This window comes from Dermochelys coriacea, chromosome 20 (genome assembly GCF_009764565.3).
Source record: "Dermochelys coriacea isolate rDerCor1 chromosome 20, rDerCor1.pri.v4, whole genome shotgun sequence".
Taxonomy (NCBI): domain Eukaryota; kingdom Metazoa; phylum Chordata; order Testudines; family Dermochelyidae; genus Dermochelys; species Dermochelys coriacea.
This window is the reverse complement of record NC_050087.2, coordinates 11,782,571-11,804,722: the sequence shown is the minus strand read 5'-3', so window position 1 is coordinate 11,804,722 and position 22,152 is coordinate 11,782,571. Positions and strand designations below refer to the sequence as shown.

The following is a 22,152-nucleotide window of genomic DNA, read 5'->3' as shown; positions in this document are numbered from 1 at the left end:
CCTAGGCAAACCAGGGGTGTCCAATCTCAAGTGGGAGGAACTCATCTTCTAGAAAGCAGTTATATTAATTTTTTCACCTTCTGTCCAGTCCCACTTGAGCATACAACCCAGTGGCAGAGAAATCTCTCCCACTGGGAGAGGTCCAGGCAGATCAACAACTGAAGTAACAGTTTTCATACCACCCTATCTTTGGGAGCCAAGAATCCAGGTATTTTTTTGAAGTGCTGGTATAACTAATGGTTTCAAGTGAAAACCGTCTTGGTAGTCTCAGGAATTGGTTCCTGCTCTCTCCATCCCACACTAAGTGATAACTAATTAGGTTTTGTTATTTCAGTAGGAGTTATTCACTTTTTTCATAGGAGGTCAAGGCCCTAAGGGTTTTGGCCTCGTTCAGCCTGAATAAGGCTGAGATCAGAGCTCACTTCTACTCCTGTTGGGATAGGGGACCTATTTTTATTATTTGGCTTAGACTGGGTTTCAGAGTTATCTGAAGGAGAATATTGTACAGCCAGCAGATGGACCCCCTGCATGGTTTGTTCTGGATTATGGAATGGTGGCTCCTAAACTTTCCTTCCCTTCCTCACAGATCACCTTGGTATGCAGGCAGCCTGCAAAAGATGAAGTGTGAATGAGGAAGATAACATGCCAGTGGCAGAAATCTTGCCCGGAATCTAATCAAGTGTGACTAAGAGCTTTTGAACTCTTATGTCATGGTTGTGATGGAGGTGAGGAGAGAGTTCTCCTGCTCCACTAGTATCCGTGAAATCCTGCCCAGTGGAACTGTGCTGGGTGACAGACAGCCTAGTAAAATTGGGCCATCTTTGCCTAGCAACAGTCAAGTATTTCTTTTGAGGAGTTTTCTACTTCACGGACCAGAATGATCAGATTCAGACCAGTCTGGCTGCCTCCACAAGAGCAGATCCATGCAGGTGGAGGACAAACATAATGTCGTCTTCTCTGGCTGGATTTCAGCCAGCCAAACTTATCTAATGAGATTCTGGAGGAACTCCAGGCTATACCCTGCGATCTGGACCCATGTCCACAATCGCCAGTAAAATCTACAGGGAAATATGGAGTCCACTATTGGTGGAGACTGCCTCAGCCTCTCTTTGTAAGGGCAAGGTGCCAGCATCCCTCAGAGGAGGAATCATTAGGCCCACGTTCAAGAAACCATCTCTTGACGCTGACAGTCTTGGCAATTATCACCCTGTCTCCAGCCTTCCTTGGGGAAGGTTGCTGAGAAGGTTTTGGCGAGGCAGCTCTGGCATTACCTGGAATCCTCAGATTTCCTTCACCCCTTTCAGTCTGGTTTTGCACCTGGGTATGGTACGGAGACCGTGCTGGGATCGGTCGAAGATCTCCTCCTGCTGATGGACAAAGGTCAGGTGCCCATGCTGATTCTTTTAGATCTGCCGGCAGCCTTTGATACCGTTGATCATGAGGTGTTGTTGATGTGCCTGCGGACCCTGGCAGGGGTAGACGGAGTTGCACTTGAGTGGTTCCGTTCTTTCCTCTGAGAGATCCCAGAGGGTAGCACTGGGCAATTGCTCATCTGCCCCGAGGGCTCTCTCGTGTGGGGTACCGCAGGGTTTATTGTCACCCCTCCTGTTCAACGTGTATGAGAGGCCGCTAGGGGAGACAGCCTCGCTATCTGGGCTGCAGTGCCATCAATGTGCTGATAACTCTCAGCTCAAAGTCTCTTTCACTGGACCCAGAGGGTGGAGTCTCAGTTTTGCTAGTGTCTAGCAGAGACTGGGGCTTGGATGAGAGCTAGTTGGCAGAGGCTCAATCCAGATAAGACCAAAGTGATGCCGGTGAAACAGGGGAAACAGTTGCTCCCCCCATTTGAGGGGGTTTGCCTGCCCTGTTAGCCAAGTTTGCAAATCAGGGGTCCTGTTGGATCCATGGCTGCTCCTGGATTCCCAGGTAGCAGCAGTAGCCAAAAGTGCTTCTTTTCATCTTCGCATGGCAAGGAGGTTGCGACCTTTTCTCTCAGATGTGGACCTCGCCAGTTACCCATGCCCATGTCACCGCCAGATTGCATTACTGCAATGTGCTCTAAATGGGCATACCCTCGAAGGCAACTTGGAAATGTCAGCGCAGGACGCAACTGCCTGCTTACTCAGCGGTGCTTCCCATGGAGCATATTATACCCATACTCTGAAGACTGCACTGGCTTCCAGCTTCTTTCTGGATGCAATTCAAAGTGCTGATTTGACCTAAGAATTCTACCTGTTGTGGCCCTGACTTTGTCCTTGCACTCCATCCTGACAGTGAGGATTGGCTAGGGTGCTCTCACCTGATACTCCCCTGCTTTGATCTCAAGGGACATGGATAGGACCTAGAGGGAATGTGTTTCGACTCTGGAATTTAATGCCCCTGTTGGTCTGTCAGAGTTTGTTGACCTGCTGGGAAAGTTTCAGAGCCTAACTGTTCATGCAGGGTGAAATTCACCCCAGGCAGGTAGCCAGGATGAGGCCTAAGCACCACTTCAGTCCAATTTACACCCTATGGGACTTAGATGGTGCCTATGCCTTGTGCCTCCTTTTGGCACCAAGGTGAATGCCTGAGGGCTGACTTTAGGGCACTGAAGTTTCTTTTGATATTTTATTCCTTTAATATGTTTTGGTTTGGGTGATTTCATAACTAATCTACATGTGCCTGGAGGTTGCAATAGGTACAATATGCAAGTTTTAAAAAAAAATACATGAAAAGTGATAAACTGCCTAAAAAGAAAATAAAGACACCAGACCCAAAGCTCAGCCTATGCATAAGAAAGCGGAGTGGTATCTATGCTTCTCCCCATTGTATATAGAAGCGGGTTTTGTGACCAACATGCAGCACACACAGTGATACTCAACTCTGTGCTCTGTACCAGTTCAGTGTTCAGGACCAAGTCGGCGTGTATCCCCACTGCTCTGTGGAAAAGCAAGACTAGCTGGCAACTTTCTTACTCACTCACCTTGAGATACTTTTCCAGCATTTTTACAATGTGCTTGTTATTTAGGACACTCTTGGCAACATGGAGACTAGTCTTCTTGAACTGCTCGGCTGCCATCTGAAAAGGAAACCGGACACTGGGGTGACACTCTGTGGGTCAAGTCAAGGAAGAGCTTAACAGAGACCAGTCACAAGATGTTAGTTTCCTGCTCAGCTATGCTGTCAAGGGGAAATTCCAGATTCCAGCCATGTTCTGCAGTGGCTGCTCTGCATAGGGTGCATGTTCTGGCCTTGGGGAAGGGCATGCCCAATCTGGCAATATAAGCCCTGAAGGAAACTCCATTTAAGGACCCTAACTGCAGTGGTCACCAAAATGCAAGACTGCTGCGCGAGGAAGGAGAAATGTAGCAATCCCTGATTAAAGAAGCAGATTCTTAGGTCTTTTCACTACCGAAGTAAGTTTATTTCAGGAAACAAGACAACTAAACAATTTCTGCTATGCTGTGCATGCATTTACATCCAAATACCATCAAGTGACTTTATGCCTTGACTTTTAAATTCTGACTGAAACTGCTCCCAAATGAAACATGAGCATATCCCTCAAATGTCTTAGAGTAAAATCAGATGCAATGAAGTTTTAGGACTTTAAAATGAACGTGATTCGGCAACAGATTAAGCTCTCTGCACAAATATCAGTGTGCGATCTTCAGCAGACTGGCTAGCACCAAACGAGCACGTGCACCATACGTAGGCTTGGTAGGATTTGATTTTAAATTGACAGAGGTCAGTAAACACTGATTTCAGCTGACACAAGGAAACTGATGAAAACAGTCAGTGGGACTGCATCCACCCTGCCCCTTGCCCTGTAGAGACTGTCACCAGCCCTGCAGCCCCCTCTGCAGCCCTGCTCCTTCATTCCTGTGACATCAGGGCTGCAGAGGGCTCCCTGCATGGCCGCAGGGACAGTGACCCCTCATCCCTGCAGGCGCAATGTACAGGGAAAGCTGTGATCCTGGTGGAATGAGTGGAGACCCCCCGCACAACCAGGGCTGCGAGAACAACAACAAACCCCGACACAGGGAAGGCCACCTGCTGCTGAATGGCTCCTGCCAGGAATGGAGAGTCACAGAATACGGATTGCCATGACTATATTGTAGCTTTACTCATCATGCACTGCTCCATTTTGAACTGAGATGAAGGCCTGTGGGAAGATACATTGTAAAGCTCCAAGCTCCACTGTGGCCAATGCTGGTTTAGATGCTCATCTAACATTATGACTTCTGTTAAAATTATTATTGTGCCTGCCTCAAGTGTTCTGACAAGGGAGGTTTTTGATTTTTTTTTTATTAAGCAGCACTATAAAATAGTGCAACCTCAAAGAGAACACTTGGTGTGCAATTTATACAGCATTCCTGAGTCAGAGTAGTTTAAACCCCAAGAGAACAGGAAGGAAAAGCCAGAGCCACACAGAAATTACTGGAGGGGGGAGGGGGGGAAGAGGAAGAAAATGAATTATGTCCTCTAAACTGTGTTATGCAGGTCAGACTAGATCATCACAATCCTGCCTTCTGGCCTTAAAATGTAGGAATCCCATCCAAAAAATCTAATTCCTGGCCCAATAAAAGATCTGCCCTTAAGGGTCTGTCTCTCTATGTATCCCAGTCAGCATATGGAAACTTCAGCTCCTAACAGTGATTCCATGGTTCTCTAATTCATTGACATACTGTGGGATGGCAGATTACAAAAGGCAAGACCAGATCTCACTTTCTTTGTAACCACTTCTATTCATCTCTCTCTCTCTCACTCCCAACATGTACTACAACCCCTTCCAGTTCAGCTGCTAATACCTACCTACCTACCTGCCAATACCTGCATGAGAACAAAATCCACATGGCCAGTTCCTTCATCTTCCCACAACCACTAGTGCCCCAAAGTTACTGGTTGGTTTTGCATTCCATCAGGTGGGGAACAATAAGCCAGAACATAAGAAGGGTTTCTAGCAGGTGGAAAGCAAGTTAGCATTCCTCCATGCAAGAGCCCTCAGCAGTCAGAAACCCTCAGCCTCTTACCTGTCCATTCAGCCAGTTCTCTGAGTTAAAGATGAAGTTACTTTAAATTATCTAATGAGTAGTTGGCCAGAAATAAGTATGCTTGCTTACCCTGCGGTTCCTGTTGTGGTCTGCTGACCTCAGGTGTCTTTGGAGGAGGTGGTTCTGTGCAGGAATTAACATGTCACAAGCCATACAGTGAGCTGCCTCGATCTTCTTGAAAAAGTGTTCCTGGCCGATACCTGGGGTGATACAGACAGGTTAGCCAACATTCACGAGTAGCTGTTACCTCGAAAAAGTTCTGCGAGTCCCATCAACACCTTCTCACCACTCCCATAAATAAAGATCACAAAACTCCCTCTGGGATGTAACTGGCAGTAATTTGACACCAGTATCTCACCTCCTTTCAATTCTGCCTTGCTTTCTGAGAACCATCCATGCGTGTCATTCTAAGGATTTGAGAAGCCACTTGTTTCACCAGTCTAGATTCTTACACATGCCCCACTCCCGTTGTATCAGAGCACATCATAAATATCACCACTTATCCTAATGCCAGACACAAGCACAAAAATCACTGACTTTCCCTAGGCAGAGCAGGGAATGGAACCCAGATTCCCTGAGTCCCAGGTAAGTGCCTTCGCCATAAGGCCAGCCTACCTCAAAAGTGACTTCAATGAGACGCTTGCAAAGTCTCAAAGGCAGGACAGCACAAATGATTTCCTACATTTTGGAATATTTCGCTCCTCCTTTACCCATTTTCAGAGGCCAACAGCAAAAACCTGTAAGCTGGCTTATTGTCAGCCAATGCACAACTTAATTCAAGTGTATCCATCTATCACAGAACCCAAACTCACAACATTAGTTCAAATGCCTTTTCACTAACTGGCTGTGTCTGAGGAGATCCTGCACTGTAGGAAAACATGCTGGGAATTGTGTGCTAAACAAGACCTTGTTCATTCTGTGGCAATGTGCTATTGTAGAAATGGGGGCAAGAACAAATCAGGAAAAAAAACAACCCTACAGTTTTTAAATGAGGTTAAATAGTAAAATGAACATGGGATCTGCTATGTTCAACTGAATATTTACAAAGCCAATAAAACCCTTTGCTTTTGAACATTTTCCTATCTTCACTGGCCACAGAATTCAGCATCAGTAATACTGCAATGGATTTTCATTGAACCATGCAGAGAATCTGCAGTCTCTCCCCACCTCATTGTGTGGCCTCTTATTTTTGTAAAATCTGCCATGGCACCCATGTGTTCTGTGATATAGCATCTAGAAGCAAGGCTAAACTACAACTGCCTACAAAAATGAATAGAGCATAGAGTGACTCATTAGCCTTTTAAAAATGGCGCTTGTTCACTTTCTAACTTTCAAGATGCAGTCATCTTTAGCAGGTCTCCCAGTCATTGGGGTAAAATGGTAAGATTAAACTGGATACTGAAGCTGAGGGGGAGGGGGTGGCAAGTTTAATTTCTGCTTTATCCCAGCCCTCTCAGATAAGAAGTTTGGCCTGAGAAAGGAAAAGCAAATGTGGCTCTTTTTTCCATCCCTCATCCAGCAGCATCCACGCTGTTGGCCTTTTCCTTCAGCACTTGCCATTCCAGGACTACTGGATTTCCACTGACCATCTAAGCCACATCATATCAGAGTAATACAACTGTTTTCTGCTAGGGGAGTCTGATAGTTTGTGGCATCTTGGGCCTAATTAAGAGCTGACTGAGCAGGCAATACTTAATTGTAAAATCTGTAGGGCAGGGACTGTCTTTTTGTTCTGTGTTTGTACAGCACCTAACACAAAGTGGTCCTGGTCCATTCCTGGTGCTCCTACGTGCCACAGCAAAACAAAGTCTCCATGCATACACAGACATCACTTACCCTTGAAAGGGTCTGGTTTCTGCTTTGTACCCTCCTTCTCAGTCAGCTCCTGACGACGCTTTTCAATTTTCTTATTCCTGTTCACAATATACTCCTGGGGGGGGGGAGGGGGGGAGGAAGAGAGAATGAAACTCTCCACCACTTGTACAAGCCAATGGCATCAATAAGCAGCACAATCTATAGCATGCCACTCAGAAGGGAAATGAGAGCTCTGTAAGAAAACCCATGCAGAGGGGAAGAGAGCACAACTAAATAAGTAAGAGACATGCCAAGCACTCCCCCCGCCCCCACCTTGCCTATTCCTTCAGGAGCTCAGACAGACCTACTCAGAGCCACACTCCATATATCTCAGCATGCTACAGTAGTCAATAGTGCCACGACAGTGGCAACTGTCTCTTTAAACCATTCACGTGACCTTTGTGTTCCTGAAAGATGCCTACTGACAGCCTGCAGACTTAAACACCCAGCTGCAGAAGCACAAGCTGCCTAATACCTCACCCGAAAGACATGCTTCTAGAGCTGAGGGGAGGGGAAGGTCAGTCTCTATGGCTTAATTCATTTCCTGGCTTCTCTGCTGAGCCAGCCAATTTAAGGCTTAAACAGTGCCAATTGAGAGTTATTTGTGTGACACGCACTAGAAACACTACATTTCACATGAATCAGTAAAGAGCCATCAATTGATAACTCTTAGCGAATGCTGGCATGAGCTGGAAAGGAGCCAGTGGGCTCTGTACCCCATTACCAATCTCTGGGCAATGCAATCAGCAGATGTGAGACAGTAACAGAATTCCTCAATTATCCTATGCCTTCTCCCACACCATTCTAGGAATTTTAAATAAGGGTTAAAAAAAGGCTGAGCCGTCAACATACCTGCAGGAATTCAACTGTTTTATCAGGGAGTTTGGTGCCAATGTATCGCAGGGTATCTTTGTGAAACTTGCTTTGCAGATGTTTCTGGATTTCTTCATCTTCAAAGCTGCGGAACTTACACACAGAGCAGGCGAACTGGATTCTGAAGAAAGTAATGCGTGGTACAATAATCTATTTATACAGTGAAACTTTTCACAAGAGTAAGCTCCAGCATCCTGACAAAATTCCAATTTGAGGAATTTTCTGCTTACCAAACTTTCCTCTCCAGTTTCAGTTGATGCAGTACTATTAAATTCTTGTCCTAAACTGTGTAATTTTGCTTTGTAGCATGTATGTGCATGTTGAAAGAATACAGGTGTATTTTATGGGTCAGAGTTAAGCCTAATGTTGGGAATATACAAAATGAATTTTCATTTGACAATACTATTGTTAATTTGTACATATGTACTAAATGGGTAAATTATCTTAATTGGTCATTTAGTCTTTAGAATGCTTACTTTTTAAAATGGCAATGCTCTGTATTTAGCATAAAAGTTATGAAGAATAACTTCTACAACTGTAACTATTAGACAATACCTACATTCCCCTTTCTTTAATGTGAGTTACAAAGCACAAAGAGAAGAGTATTATAGATTGGCTGGAACTGATATGCTGATTCCACTGTACCGACTTCAAACGGGAACTTGTATCTGTGTTGTGTGAACAGGAGGGAGTTCAAATCTCCTGCCGGGATCCAAAGAGAATTCTTTTGTGCCAGGTGGATTAGGGATGATGAGTCACAGCACTGCCCTTGGGAGACTGATTTATTGATTGCTCCCTCTATAGTCACTTACCTATCCATAGCACGATCGCGCATTCTATCTCTTCTCCTCTGTTTCTCCCTCTTCTTTTTCACCTCATCATCATCATCATCACCACCATCTCCAGATGCTACAGAGAATCACATTTAAAGTTTCTATATAATACCTAATGTTAACATTTTTTGTTGGCAGAAATCTAATTCTTTGGGTTTTATTAGGATGTGAGCTACTGTGCTTCCCTCCCATGCTAGGCTTCAAGAAATCCCTATCCTTCCTAATCTCCGATAGCTCCTCTGTCTGATCTGTTTTTTCAGGCCACTTTTCTATCATGTGTTTGTTTCTGGAAAGCCACTCAGCTTCCAGCCTAAATATCCTTGGAATTAAGAGTTCTCAGTTCGAGTAGTACCAATTGTAACAGACCCCATTCCTGTCTCTTTGTGCCCATTTGCCCAGCAGGGAATTCCCATCACTTAACTTCAGAAGTTGCTGGGTTCAGTAAAGACACAGCAACCACCAATGGAACCAGCTCTTACTGTTGACAGTGAAAGCCCTCCCTTGGGGTAGCTGCATTGGGTGACACACATTTACCCAACTTCCTTGCATGACTAGTGTCTGTCCCTCCCTCATAGCCTTGGTTTCTTTAGGTGGTCGAGTGCCTGTAACGCACACTCTCAGTGAATCATTTACCTGAAAACTGAAACACAGACTCCATTTTGTATTACACTATTATATTTGGTATTCTCCTTTCACTTTTTTCACCTTCTATTTTCAGGATGCTAGAAAAGCACCCCAGAGGGTTCAAAACGCCTCACATGCCATTCCAGAATGTCTATCACAGATAAACATGACTGCTGTTTGGTTTCTCAGAGGAGCTTTGAAGCCACTGCAGTCCTACTTCTCCAAAATCCTTAGTGAGAAAAGGAATAATATTTATAGTTAAATTTACATCATTGGGGCTTTAAGGCCTCTGCAAGCAGAACAACTAAGTGTGAGCCAGGGAGGGAGAAATGGACAGTCCAAGTCTCCAACTGAACTAGACATCCAGGTCTTTTTATCTTCACTGTACAGCCTGCTGTCTTCAAACTGCATGGTTCTAGGGCTTTGTCAATGCACAGCCATGTATTCTCCGAGGTCTCCAAATGCGTGGGAGAACACAGGATTTGAAGGGAGCAACGAGCCAGAACCCAATAGAGAGAGCAACCCTACCCCCACTGCCTGTACTGTGGTAACACCTAAGATAGGGGACCCTCTGTGGGTCAGGATCTAGTTATCAAAGAGGAAGGTTGGATAAACATCCGAACATCAAACTATATCCCAATGTCAGCCTTGAGAATGTCCTATGTGTGGCTAGAGCACAGCACTAATTCCCCATACAGAAAATGTGTGGTTCCCCCCCCGATAATCATGTGCTGCACAGCAGCTAACATACAAAACCATCTTGTTCCAAGTTTCTGCTTTGCTTCAGCATTTAATAAGCCACAAACACTGCTTTCTACATTCCCACAACTATGCAGATCACAATTTCAACAAGCTTGTGAATCTCTAAGAGACTCATATATGTCCTGAAAGCGTAAGAGAAGGGGAGTCTAGAATTGACTAACTTAGGTCTGCCAAGTGCAGAATTAAGACGACAGGCCATAAGTGAAAATTGTGACAAGTATGCTATTAGCTAAGTTCTTTCCACAAATACAGATAAGGGGTGTAATTTTCAGAATTGCACAGCACTGGCACAATTGCTTTCACTGAAGTCAATGGTAAAACTCCTACTGAGTTAGGCCAACGCTGAGCACTTTTGAAAATCCCAGCCAAGAGCAATAAATGGGGCAGTCTCAATGTTTAGTCTCTGCCTTCCTATTTTTGTGGTTTTGCTATCTAAGGGTTTACCCCTCAAACTGATCGCACAGATTAGCCAGCTCTGTGTTATAAGTCCCTTCAGTGACATTTCCCTCAATCTGGAATTAATGAATATGCTTTATGACTTGATGTCAGTCAGACTCAAGTCCGTCTTTGCAATCATCAAGTGAAAAAGAGACATCTTCTCCTTAGGGTGTAGGCCCAACAACCTGCCAGACATGCATAGCACAAACACAAGAAACATATGGATGCAAGGGGAGACAGTTCTGGCTACAAGAGACCCAATAAGACACCTCCATCTATAAATTCTAAGATAAAACTCTTTGCATAACAGGCCCCTTCCCCCACTATAGCAGATAGGGCGCAGCCACATCTGCGCTTTCTGTTCTCTATTCAACTCAAAGGAATTCAGTTGAAAAGGAATGACAAGAGTGGTTTTCACACAAGATAATAAGGCTTTCAAACTAACCCTTGATTAATATGCTTCCACCTGCTCTGGAAAGAGACATTTAATTTAGAGTGTCACTGTTAAACCACCACCCAAGAAGTGTGTCATTATTAGAGAAAATCCTGCTTTATCCATTTACTGGACCACTGGTGTTTTGTTTTTCCATCTTAGATTGTAAGCATGGACAGGCACTGTGACTGGCTTTTCAGTACAGCAGTGAGCACAGTGTCAGAGCTCTGATATGAGTAACCCCCATCACAGGCAAGCAGCATTATTCCACCAGGCTGCAAAAGACTACACTAAAGCAGCAAGCAGCTCAGGAACCTTGATCTGTGTGTGTTGTACTTGACATTACATAACACACTCCTAAGTTTTATAAGCCTTTGATTGAATGCTGAACTCAAGATAGCTCCAAGTGTAAAGAGGGAAAACACGCCAATTGGGTACGTTAAGTCCACAGGAATCATGTGAAGTGGAGAAATCACCCTACCTTTCTTCTCCCAATCTTCACCACAACCCTCATTCTCCTTTAAAACAAAAACAAAGAAAGCCATCAACATCAGCTACTACTTTAAAAATCCACATAAACCGTATCTGCAATAATCTGTCAGTGACTGACAGAGTATACAGTGTAGAGTCATTTTTAGATCAAACCATCATATTTAACTAAAATTTGCAAAATTGTTTTGCTAAGGATATTTCAGAATATGACCGTGAAATCCTATTTTGCCAGTCTTAACATTTTATATGTTGCTAAAACAATGAGTCATAGCCATGGACAAAATTCGGTGTTTGTACAGGGCCAAGCACAATGGGGCTCCATCCTTAGTTAGCCCTTAGGCACTACTGTAAAAAAACATAATTAATAAGGAGTTTAACCCCACTGTCCCAATTACTAGATCATACTCCCTCCGAAATCATGGAACAATAATGGAGCATTATGCTGGTCTAGAAAGCAGAGTTCAGAGCACCCCAACATTAGGGGCAGTCATACATATCCCATATTGCAGTAGGAGGGAACTTTTGGGTATTCAGCATTTTTGAGAAAAAGATGTCTAAGTAGATTTAGAAGCCTACCTTTAGGCTATTTTTGAAAATTCTGGCTCTGGTGTGTGGGAGCGAAGTAAAGGACACTAGCTACAATAGTCTCATATCTTCACTCTCAGGTGAGGCTAATCTAATAAAGGTAGCTAAGAAAGAATCTAGCAGACATGTTCAGAAAATTCACATTCATTCTATAGAGGCTCTAGAAAGTTACTTACACCTTTGTCTCCTTCATCTCCAGATTTGTCCTCTCCTTCACCATCATCTGCCAGATACACAAGACAGGTCATTTAACTAGGGTGGAGAAAGCCTTTCCTTCCACTCCTACTGCAAGTTACAAGACACCAGCACTATATAGTTGCCTATTTACTCACAGAGCACCGGTTCATAACCGCCAATACAAAACTCAACTTGATGACTGTTCTCTCTCCTGCCTGGTAGTCCCTGCTACAAGTTCTGTCCCTACCTTAATGATGAATTTAGAGCACCAACTTCTCTGATGAGTCCGCAGAGCACTGAGGAAAGCTTGAATCTTAGGAGGCACCTAACAGTGTACCACAGTAACAGTGACAGACTATAGCCTCAGATTAAGGACCACTGAGTTTTAAGATTTAACAGACAATATCTATAGTGCTGGTTGCCAGCCAGTGAAGAGAAGAAGCACTTAATGAGCTTAGCTGAGAGCCTTTCTAGTCAAAAAAACCAGGACTGTACCGTTCTCGGTGTCGTCTCCTTCACTGTCAGTCTTTGCCTGTTTGCTGTCTGGCTCATCTCCGCTTTGGGATTGTTTCCGCTTGCGCCCTCCTTCACTATCTGATCGACCCCCTGAGCGGTTGCGGAAACTCCTCCTCTTGGGCTAGAAACACAAACAAGGTGAAGTATCTTATGGACCATCTTTTCAGCAGCAACCAAGAAGCTCCAGCTCTTCTAACCCGTCTGCAGCTTAAATGAAATGAGCTCCTAAAAGCATGTGTGACCCTGTAACCTTCTGTCCAGGTCAGCGGTTCTCAAACTTTACCAACATGTGGACCCCCATTTTGATTTAAACATTTTCTGGAACCTCCAAGCCCCACCCCCCATTCAGTCCTTGCCCTGCCCCTTCTCCAAGCCCCCCTCCTCACTCACTCCATTCCCCCTCCGTCACTTGCTCTCTCTCACCCTCACTCTCTTTCACCAGGCTGGGACAGGGTGTTGGGTTGCAGGAGAGGATGAGGGCTCTGGGAGGGAGTTCGGGTGCAGAGTACAAGCTCTGGGCTGGGGGCAGAGGGTCAGGATGTGGGAGGGGGTGACAAGTGTGGGCTCTGGCCAGGTGGTGCTTACCTCAGTCGGCTCCAGAAAGCAACTGTTGCATCCTTCTGGCAGCAGCTCCTACCCCGGGGGTGGGATGGGGTGTGTGTGTGTGTCAAGGTTTCCACGCACTGCCCCTGCCTGACAGGCACCACCCCCTCAACTCCCATTGGCCACAGTTCCCAGCCAATGGGAGCAGCGAAGTCGATGCTCAGTGTGGAGGCAGCACACGGAGATCCCCTGCTCCCCAGGGACGTGCCAGCCGCCTCCGGAAGTGGCGCGGAGCCAAGGAAGGTAGGTAGGAAGCCTGCCTTAACTCCGCTGCACCACCGGACTTTTAGCGTGCAGGAGGCACAGAGAGGGAGGGGGAGGAGATGATCAGCAGGGCCTGTGGACCACCGTTTGAGAAACGCTGATTTAGATTAGCTGTACTTAATGCAGTAAATCCTTTTATAAACTGAGCAGATGAGCTGTGCCAAGGTTATCCAAAATACTGTACATAGTTCCCGGCCTCCCAAATAGTTAAGTTTTTCTAAAGAAAAAAAGTCTGCTCAGAACTATATCCTTTTTGTACAGAGAAACAGCACACTAGCCTGTTGACTCTTTGACTGTGAAATCTGGCAATCAAAGGAAAACATATCCTTTTAACAGGAAAAGCGTACTTCACAGCTAACCCCATTGCCCCTGAATTAACAATGCACTGCCTGTCTTTTAAGGGCAACTACATGAGTAAAAGCAAAGGGTTTACACCAAGAACAAGTGTTTTGACGGCTCTTACCATAAGAATGTTCAGATGCCACGGCACTGTACTCACTCTGTTTCGTTGCCTGCCGACTCCATATGGCATGTTACCATACCTTCCCATTCCTGGCATTCCCATCATGCCATAGTCATAGTCACCATAGTCTCCGTAGTCGCCATAGTCACCATAGTCGCCATAGTCCCCATAATCCCCGTAATCGCCATAGTCCCCATAATCGCAATAGTCAGGGACAAGGGCTTGGGAGAAGAGGGAAGGGAGCCTGTTGGGGCAGGGACCACCCATGCTCCGCCCACCCATATAGTTCAACTCATTCCAGCGTGCAGACAGTCGCTCAGTACTTGAAGATGGCATGAAGCGGTCAGTGCGGTTGAAAGCATTTAGACGTCCCCGATTTTGAATCCGATTCTGGCCCCTCCCTCTAATGAGACCATAGCTGTTTCCTCTGTTGCTGGACTGATTCCTACGGCTGTCAAATTGGCTTCCAAAGGAATCATTCCGATCAGTTCCAACTTCGCCATAATCGTAGCCAGCTCTGTACAGGTCACGGTCGTTCATTGAAGACCTTGAGTCATAAGACTCAAAAGACTCAAACCTGAAAGAGCTGCACAGCAAGCAAGGAATCGAATCAGTAGCTAATAAAGCACAGAGCCATGCTCTGCCAAATATAAAAGCCACAGAGAAATTTACATCCAGATTTAATTTGGGTTAAAACTAGAATCAGAACACAAAGAATTAAGATGCAAAGAATGAAAAAAATACTGTGGTCCCTGCTGAGTGACACCTTTGCACAGGAACTCACTCACCTTGTCCTTAGTCTTAGGGTGACTTGAGAATTGAACCAAAAATTGTAAGTCTGTTGCACAAATATATCTAATCAGAAATATGACTGAAAAAAGTCTCACTTTTAATTTTTATCCTCTCTGAGTGGGTACCTGCTGATCTGTCAAATCAAAAAACTGATGGGTTTATCCACCTTAATCCCACACTGAGGTACAGCCAAGAGATCCCCTTCATCACTGCTAGCTAGTTCCCTGGCTGGCACATTAGGAGAACTACAAGCATACAGGAAGCGTGGCACAGTACACAGCTGCAGAAATAGGAAATAACTGGAGAATTAATTAGATACAGAGGGACAAAAGAGCAAAAATCCCTGCCTGAAGTAGAAGCCCTGAGGAGAAATGAGAAATACCTCTGCTTTGCAGGGTAGAGGCAGTACACAGAGGTTCCAATGTACTTGCAATATTCCTAACATAGCAACAGGGGCATTAATAAGGAATCCAAAAGATAAAACTTTTGGTTTTACCTCTGGATGTGGAATTAAGGCAGATAAATCCATCAGCATTTTGGCTGATGAAGTAGCAAGTACCAATGCCACAGAAAGATTATGTATTTCATTTCTTCCTTCCTACAACTGATGTCAGGATGCATATTACTGCCCGAACAACAGAGCAAGCATCTGGTATTTTTCTTCATACTCACTGGTCTATCAATACAAACTATTTAGATTACAAGGCATTATTAGAAAAGGTAAGAAAAATATAGCTGCAGATTAAACATCTCACTTCAGCATCTCATCATTAATAAAAGTAAGTTTTGGTACAACTAAGGGTGAACAGAGAAACCAGCTTTGAAAATACATTGTTATGCTGAATAGGGATTGATAACATAATTTGGGACTGAGAGATCAAGGCTGCATTTTGTACTAACGTATCTGTTTAAGAGGAATTAATATTGGACCATTCCCTCTGCTGTAAAATGTTTCAAATTTAATTTGAAGTTACAGTGATTTAAGATTTAAAAACCTCTGTGAAAAGAAAGAAGTGATAAGTCACCTTTCCTGGTCTTCCATTCCTTCCCCGCCTCCACCACTGCCTTCCTTTGACAGCATATCCAGACGCTGGTTTATTTTGGCTATGATGGAGTCAGAGTTCTCATTTGCCACAGCTTCCGTACTATAAGTTGCAACTGGCATACTGGTGTTGACATCAGCAGTCATGGTCATGTCGGTAGTTTTGGGAGTCTCCCAGGTATTAGTGGTAGCAGCTGCAGCTGCAGCTGCAGCTGCAGCATAATTGTACGAGGCAGCTGTAGTAGAGCCGGTGGTTTGGGTGCCATAATAGTCATAGCCTTCATAGCCTTGCAGAAAAGGAAAGTAAAATTGAATACACCGTCAAAGAAATGTAGGCTCATGTAAGGAGTTTAGATTCTAATGAACTCACTCTACTAATCAAGGTTGCATCTGATCTTTACTATTTGATGAAAACTTTTAAACTAGAACAAGTATGGTCTGGTTTTCCGTGAAGGAAAATTCAGGTTTCCTAAAGCTACAGAAATCAGAGATAGAAAAAAATCTGTTGCAACCAGCCAATTATCATGAACCAGTGTGGGATTATTCCAGTGCTTGGTCCAGCTTGGTTTTAACTGATATGAGAGAGATCCTGTACTACCATAAAGATATGTTGTTATAATAATGTTCAGTATCTACAGCATAATACATTGCCAGCATGCTCTACCCATGTAGTATGGCTCCATGAAGCTGTGCTAAAATTTGAGACTAGTGTTGCTGGACTTGTAACCATGTATGCAAGAATAAATACAATATTAACATACATTTAATAGACTAACCAGAAAATCTGAAGTTATGAGTCATATTCTAGCTCTGACAACAACATAAGCCGCCTTATGGCAAGATAATACAATGGTGAGGGGGAAAAGCACTGCACTACATCTATGTTCATGGTACTATTGGATACTGCTTATGCAAATCCAGAGATTTGGAAGTGCATGACAGTATAATAACTCCTCGCTTAACTTTGTAGTTACGTTCCTGAAAAATGCAACTTTAAGCGGAACGATGTTAAGTGAATCCAATTTCCCCGTAAGAATTAATGTAAATAGGGGAGATTAGGTTCCAGTGAAATTTTTTTCACCAGACAAAAAAAACCTATAGTGACAAAGTTCCTCCTCTACCTTGGTGGGTCCTGCGCTTATAGGCAGATTTGCTTGCCTCAGAGATTCACGGAAGCCCTCAGTTTGGCCACTTTTGCTAGTGGCTCAGACCTGCCATCCACTCAGCTAACCTCATCTCTGACCAGCATGGGAGAAACAGAGAACAATCCCAGCAGTCTCCGTGTCCCAGCTAGTGGGTCGGGGACAGGCCAGATCTCTTTCCAATTTAGACCTTCCCTTCTGGTGTTTCTCACAGACCAGATGAGCTCCTCCTGTGTCCAATCAGGAGTTGGGGGGAACCCGGGCCCACCCTCTACACCAGGTTCCAACCCAGGACCCTGTGGATAGCAGCTGTCTACAGTGTCCCCTGTATCAGCTGCACGACAGCTACAACTCCCTGGGCTACTTCCCCATGGCCTTCCCCCAGCACCTTCTTTATCCTCACAGCAGGATCTTCCTCCTGAAGCCTGATCACGCTTGAACTCTTCACTCCTCCAGCAGCACACCTTCTCATTCCCTGCTCCTGGCGCGCCCCCCTACTAACTGATGGGAAGTCCTTTTTAAACCAGGTCTCCTGATTAGCCTGCCTGCCATAATTGAGTCTAGAAAGTTCTTAATTGGCTCCAGGTGTCTTGATTAGCTTGCCTGTCTTAATTGGTTCTAGCAGGTTCCTGATTGCTCTAGGGCAGCCCCTGCTCTGGTCACCCAGGGAACAGAAAACTGTTCATCCAGTAGCCAGTATATTTGCCTTCTACCAGACTCCTGTACCCCACTGGTCTGGGTCTGTCACAATATTTATTTTTTATATATATTACACACACAAGTTTTAAACAAACAATTTAATACTGTACACAGCAATGATGATTGTGAAGCTTGGTTGAGGTGGTAGAGTCAGAGGGTGGAAGAGGGTGGGATATTTCTTAGGGAATGCCTTACTGTTAAATGATGAACTAGCATTCGGCTGAGCCCTCAAGGGTTAACACACTGTTGTTAATGTAGCCTCACACTCTATAAGGCTGCACAAATGGAGGAAGGGGAGACAGCATGGCAGACAGAGACACACACACCCCACCGTGTGTGTGTGTGTGTGTGTGTGTGTGCGTGTGTGTGTGAGAAAGATGTGCATTGCCCCTTTAAGTACGCTGACCCTACTCTAAGTACACTGCCTTTTTAAGAATATAAGCAAGTTGAGACAGCAGCTGCGGCCAGCAAGCTCTCTCCATCCTGAGCCCTGTCGTGTCCTCACCCTGCTCTATAAGGAGAAGGGGTAAGCGGCGGGCAGGAGCAGGGGGGAGGAAGACACCCTGACATTAGCCCCCTTCTTCCCCCCTCTTCCCCACACAGCAAGCAGGAGGCTCCCAGGAGCAGCTCCAAGGCAGAGGGTAGGAGCAGCATATGGCAGTCGGGGGAGGGACAACTGAACTGCGGGGCAACTGATAGCCTGCTGGGCAGCTGTCGCACAGGGAACTTAGGGGAGTAGGGAGCTGATAGGGGAGCTGCCGGTCCACCCTGGTTCCAAGCCCCCACCAGCTAGCTGCAACGGGCCGCTCTTCCTGCAAGCAGTGGACAAAGCAGGTGGCTGCCAAACACTGTTATAAAGAAGCATTGCGCAACTTTAAACAAGCATGTTCCCTAATTGATTAGCAATGTAACAACATTAACCAGGATGACTAAGTGAGGATTCAGAGTAGCAGCCGTGTTAGTCTGTATTCGCAAAAAGAAAAAGGAGTACTTGTGGTACCTTACAGACTAACAAATTTATTAGAGCATAAGCTTTCGTGATCCGATGAAGTGAGCTGTAGCTCACGAAAGCTTATGCTCTAATAAATTTGTTAGTCTCTAAGGTGCCACAAGTACTCCTTTTCTTTTTAAGTGAGGAGTTACTGTACAGAGAATTCTTGTAATAGCACTACACATACACAACCTGCCAGTGTGCTACAAGCGGTGCACTGACTCATCAAGCCAGGGCTGTACTGGTTCTGAAGAGAAAAATGCATTTCTGAACCATGTACTAAAAGGCAAGCTTCCTCTCAAAGCTCTTCCACTGCTACTTCTAACCTCCAATACCCTCTGCTATGCCAATCCTAAGGTTCTAGTTAAGTGGCTGCCAAATCTTGGTCAAGAACCCTCCTCAAAACTCCCTCCATTCTATTAAGCCCACAATAAACTTGACAACCTTAGGCCACTGGTGCACCTATGCCATTGCCCATCTTGAGGACCAATACCGTCTCATCTCCTTGTACTTCCCCATCTGTCTTATCCATCTGTTGTCTCATCTTATACTCAGACTGTAAACTCTTTGGGACAAAATCTTTTTATTCTATACTTGTTCAGCACCTAGCATAATAGTCTATAACTAGGGCTCCTAGGAACCACGATAACTCAAATAAGAGAAACTCATTTTTCCCTATTGACTTGACCAGAGGTCTATTGTTCTCTGTGCTACACAATACCCAATTTTTTCAAGTGAAGACTAGAGAAAAAGACTAAAAGTAATAATAATTAGTTCTTCCCAAATTAAGGCACAAAACACAGCTTTAAAAATACTTCAAACCAAGGCAAATTACACGCCAGAGTGAAAAGCTAAATTCTAAACCCAACGCAAGGATTTATTATAGAAACACAGACAAACCCTTTAGCAGTACCAGCAGGCAGGTACAGCTGTGTACATTGCACACAATCAAAGTGTCATTTAATGTCAAGAGCATAATCCTAGCTTTTGAGGGGAAAGGTTTGGTACCCAGGCTCATCATTATTCTGGTTTGAAGCCCAGCATAGTGCAGAATCATAGAATCATAGAATATCAGGGTTGGAAGGGACCCCAGAAGGTCATCTAGTCCAACCCCCTGCTCAAAGCAGGACCAAGTCCCAGTTAAATCATCCTAGCCAGGGCTTTGTCAAGCCTGACCTTAAAAACCTCTAAGGAAGGAGATTCTACCACCTCCCTAGGTAACGCATTCCAGTGTTTCACCACCCTCTTAGTGAAAAAGTTTTTCCTAATATCCAATCTAAACCTCCCCCATTGCAACTTGAGACCATTACTCCTCGTTCTGTCATCTGCTACCATTGAGAACAGTCTAGAGCCATCCTCTTTGAAACCCCCTTTCAGGTAGTTGAAAGCAGCTATCAAATCCCCCCTCATTCTTCTCTTCTGCAGACTAAACAATCCCAGCTCCCTCAGCCTCTCCTCATAAGTCATGTGCTCTAGACCCCTAATCATTTTTGTTGCCCTTCGCTGTACTCTTTCCAATTTATCCACATCCTTCTTGTAGTGTGGGGCCCAAAACTGGACACAGTACTCCAGATGAGGCCTCACCAGTGTCGAATAGAGGGGAACGATCACGTCCCTCGATCTGCTCGCTATGCCCCTACTTATACATCCCAAAATGCCATTGGCCTTCTTGGCAACAAGGGCACACTGCTGACTCATATCCAGCTTCTCGTCCACTGTCACCCCTAGGTCCTTTTCCGCAGAACTGCTGCCGAGCCATTCGGTCCCTAGTCTGTAGCGGTGCATTGGATTCTTCCATCCTAAGTGCAGGACCCTGCACTTATCCTTATTGAACCTCATTAGATTTCTTTTGGCCCAATCTTCCAATTTGTCTAGGTCCTTCTGTATCCTATCCCTCCCCTCCAGCGTATCTACCACTCCTCCCAGTTTAGTATCATCCGCAAATTTGCTGAGAGTGCAATCCACACCATCCTCCAGATCATTTATGAAGATATTGAACAAAACGGGCCCCAGGACCGACCCCTGGGGCACTCCACTTGACACCGGCTGCCAACTAGACATGGAGCCATTGATCACTACCCGTTGAGCCCGACAATCTAGCCAGCTTTCTACCCACCTTATAGTGCATTCATCCAGCCCATACTTCCTTAACTTGCTGACAAGAATGCTGTGGGAGACCGTGTCAAAAGAATGACGAAGCAAGGTACAAATAAGTGAGTTGGAGAATAAACCTAGGTATTGCAGTCAACTCAACAAGTTGAACAGAGTATAGAGAACTTAACACAAAAATAATACATTTATAACACATACCTTGCCAATTTGCTGCGTTTGCTGCATATGTACCTATTGGATGAAAAAAGAAATGTATTATTTCAACATTAGAAGAATCACCCAATGGTATTCAGTTTACAAAGGGTACGTGAATGTCACTCAATTTAATGCCAGCAAAAAATATCCTTTCACATAAGCAGAAAAGAAAAGGCTCTGAGAAGTACTGTCTTATGAAACCGTAAGTAGTAATGGAGAATTAAATGGAAAATTGTATTATGTGGGAAATATTTCTGATTTATTTCAAGAGAAAGCCAGAGATACAGAAATACTGTACCAGAACCTCAGGGTCCAATACACTCAGACTATCCAGTCACAAAAACAATTATATTCTTCACAGTTTATGATTCAAAAAGAAAACCTTTGTTGCATTTCTATAAATACTGAAATATTATTTAGCGCTATTATCTTTAGCCCATGTTCACCATCAGCAGACCCAAGATTATTAGCTGACTCCAGTTCTATTAACACTACCTCAAGGTAGGAAAACCCACAAAGAGGAACTGAAAAGCAAAGGATTGCTTCACAACCACAAATCAGTTCTCAAGTTTCTCAGCAGAGGCCACAGGGCAAAAGCAACTGCAGAAATTAGATTCCAGTTTCATTCAACAAACGCTTATTGGCAAAACCATAGTGAAAAAGCTTCCAAGTCAACGTTTAATAAGATCAAAACACTCTTGGAAACGTAGAGGAGGGGTATAAAGAGATCAAGTAGTAGGACCTGATCCAGCAAACACTTGGGCACATGTTTAACTTTACTACCGTAAGTTGTCCACTGAATAAAGTTAAAAATGTGCTCACGCATTTGCTGAATCAGTGCCTAGGTCTGGAAAGCAGCCTTCCAATACAAGAGCCCAGGAAAATGATGGGGAGATGGAAGGACAAACACCATCACAGCACAGAAGTGAGTATTCCTTGAAAAGCTGGACTAAAACATTCACAAAAACTTACTCAGTGTGATTATAGAGGGTAAAAGCTATAAGACAAAAAATAAGGAATGCTACACTTTGTTATAGAACATTAGAAAGGAAAAGACATAAAACATAACTTACTTTTAAACAAAATGCAATTCCCTATGTCAGCTTGAAATATAACTGTGAAATTTACCTTGAGCATTGGTGGCAGCAGTGCTCCAAGTGCCATAACCTGTAGAAATAAACAAACATATTAAGCTACTTTAAGGACATGCTACTCTTTCCCCATGGTCTTGT

General features: G+C 44.4%; 1 protein-coding gene across 4 annotated transcripts in view; it reads right to left on the bottom strand.

Moving 5' to 3' along the window:
* The window catches only part of AKAP8 (A-kinase anchoring protein 8), a 31,688-nt gene that overhangs the window by 1,880 nt on the left and 7,656 nt on the right, over positions 1-22,152 (bottom strand). The window contains exons 2-13 of one of the 4 annotated variants that reach the window (XM_038378601.2): positions 22,049-22,087; positions 20,924-20,956; positions 15,765-16,068; positions 13,948-14,533; positions 12,597-12,738; positions 12,101-12,147; positions 11,329-11,365; positions 8,570-8,666; positions 7,737-7,878; positions 6,867-6,960; positions 5,100-5,230; positions 2,963-3,058 (exon numbers count right to left, since the gene is read on the bottom strand). In XM_038378601.2, the coding sequence (XP_038234529.1) occupies positions 2,963-3,058; positions 5,100-5,230; positions 6,867-6,960; positions 7,737-7,878; positions 8,570-8,666; positions 11,329-11,365; positions 12,101-12,147; positions 12,597-12,738; positions 13,948-14,533; positions 15,765-16,068; positions 20,924-20,956; positions 22,049-22,087 (1,748 nt within the window). The remainder of the gene's footprint in view (positions 1-2,962; positions 3,059-5,099; positions 5,231-6,866; positions 6,961-7,736; positions 7,879-8,569; positions 8,667-11,328; positions 11,366-12,100; positions 12,148-12,596; positions 12,739-13,947; positions 14,534-15,764; positions 16,069-20,923; positions 20,957-22,048; positions 22,088-22,152) is intronic. The other 3 variants (XM_038378602.2, XM_038378604.2, XM_038378603.2) reach the window with 3 other exon arrangements.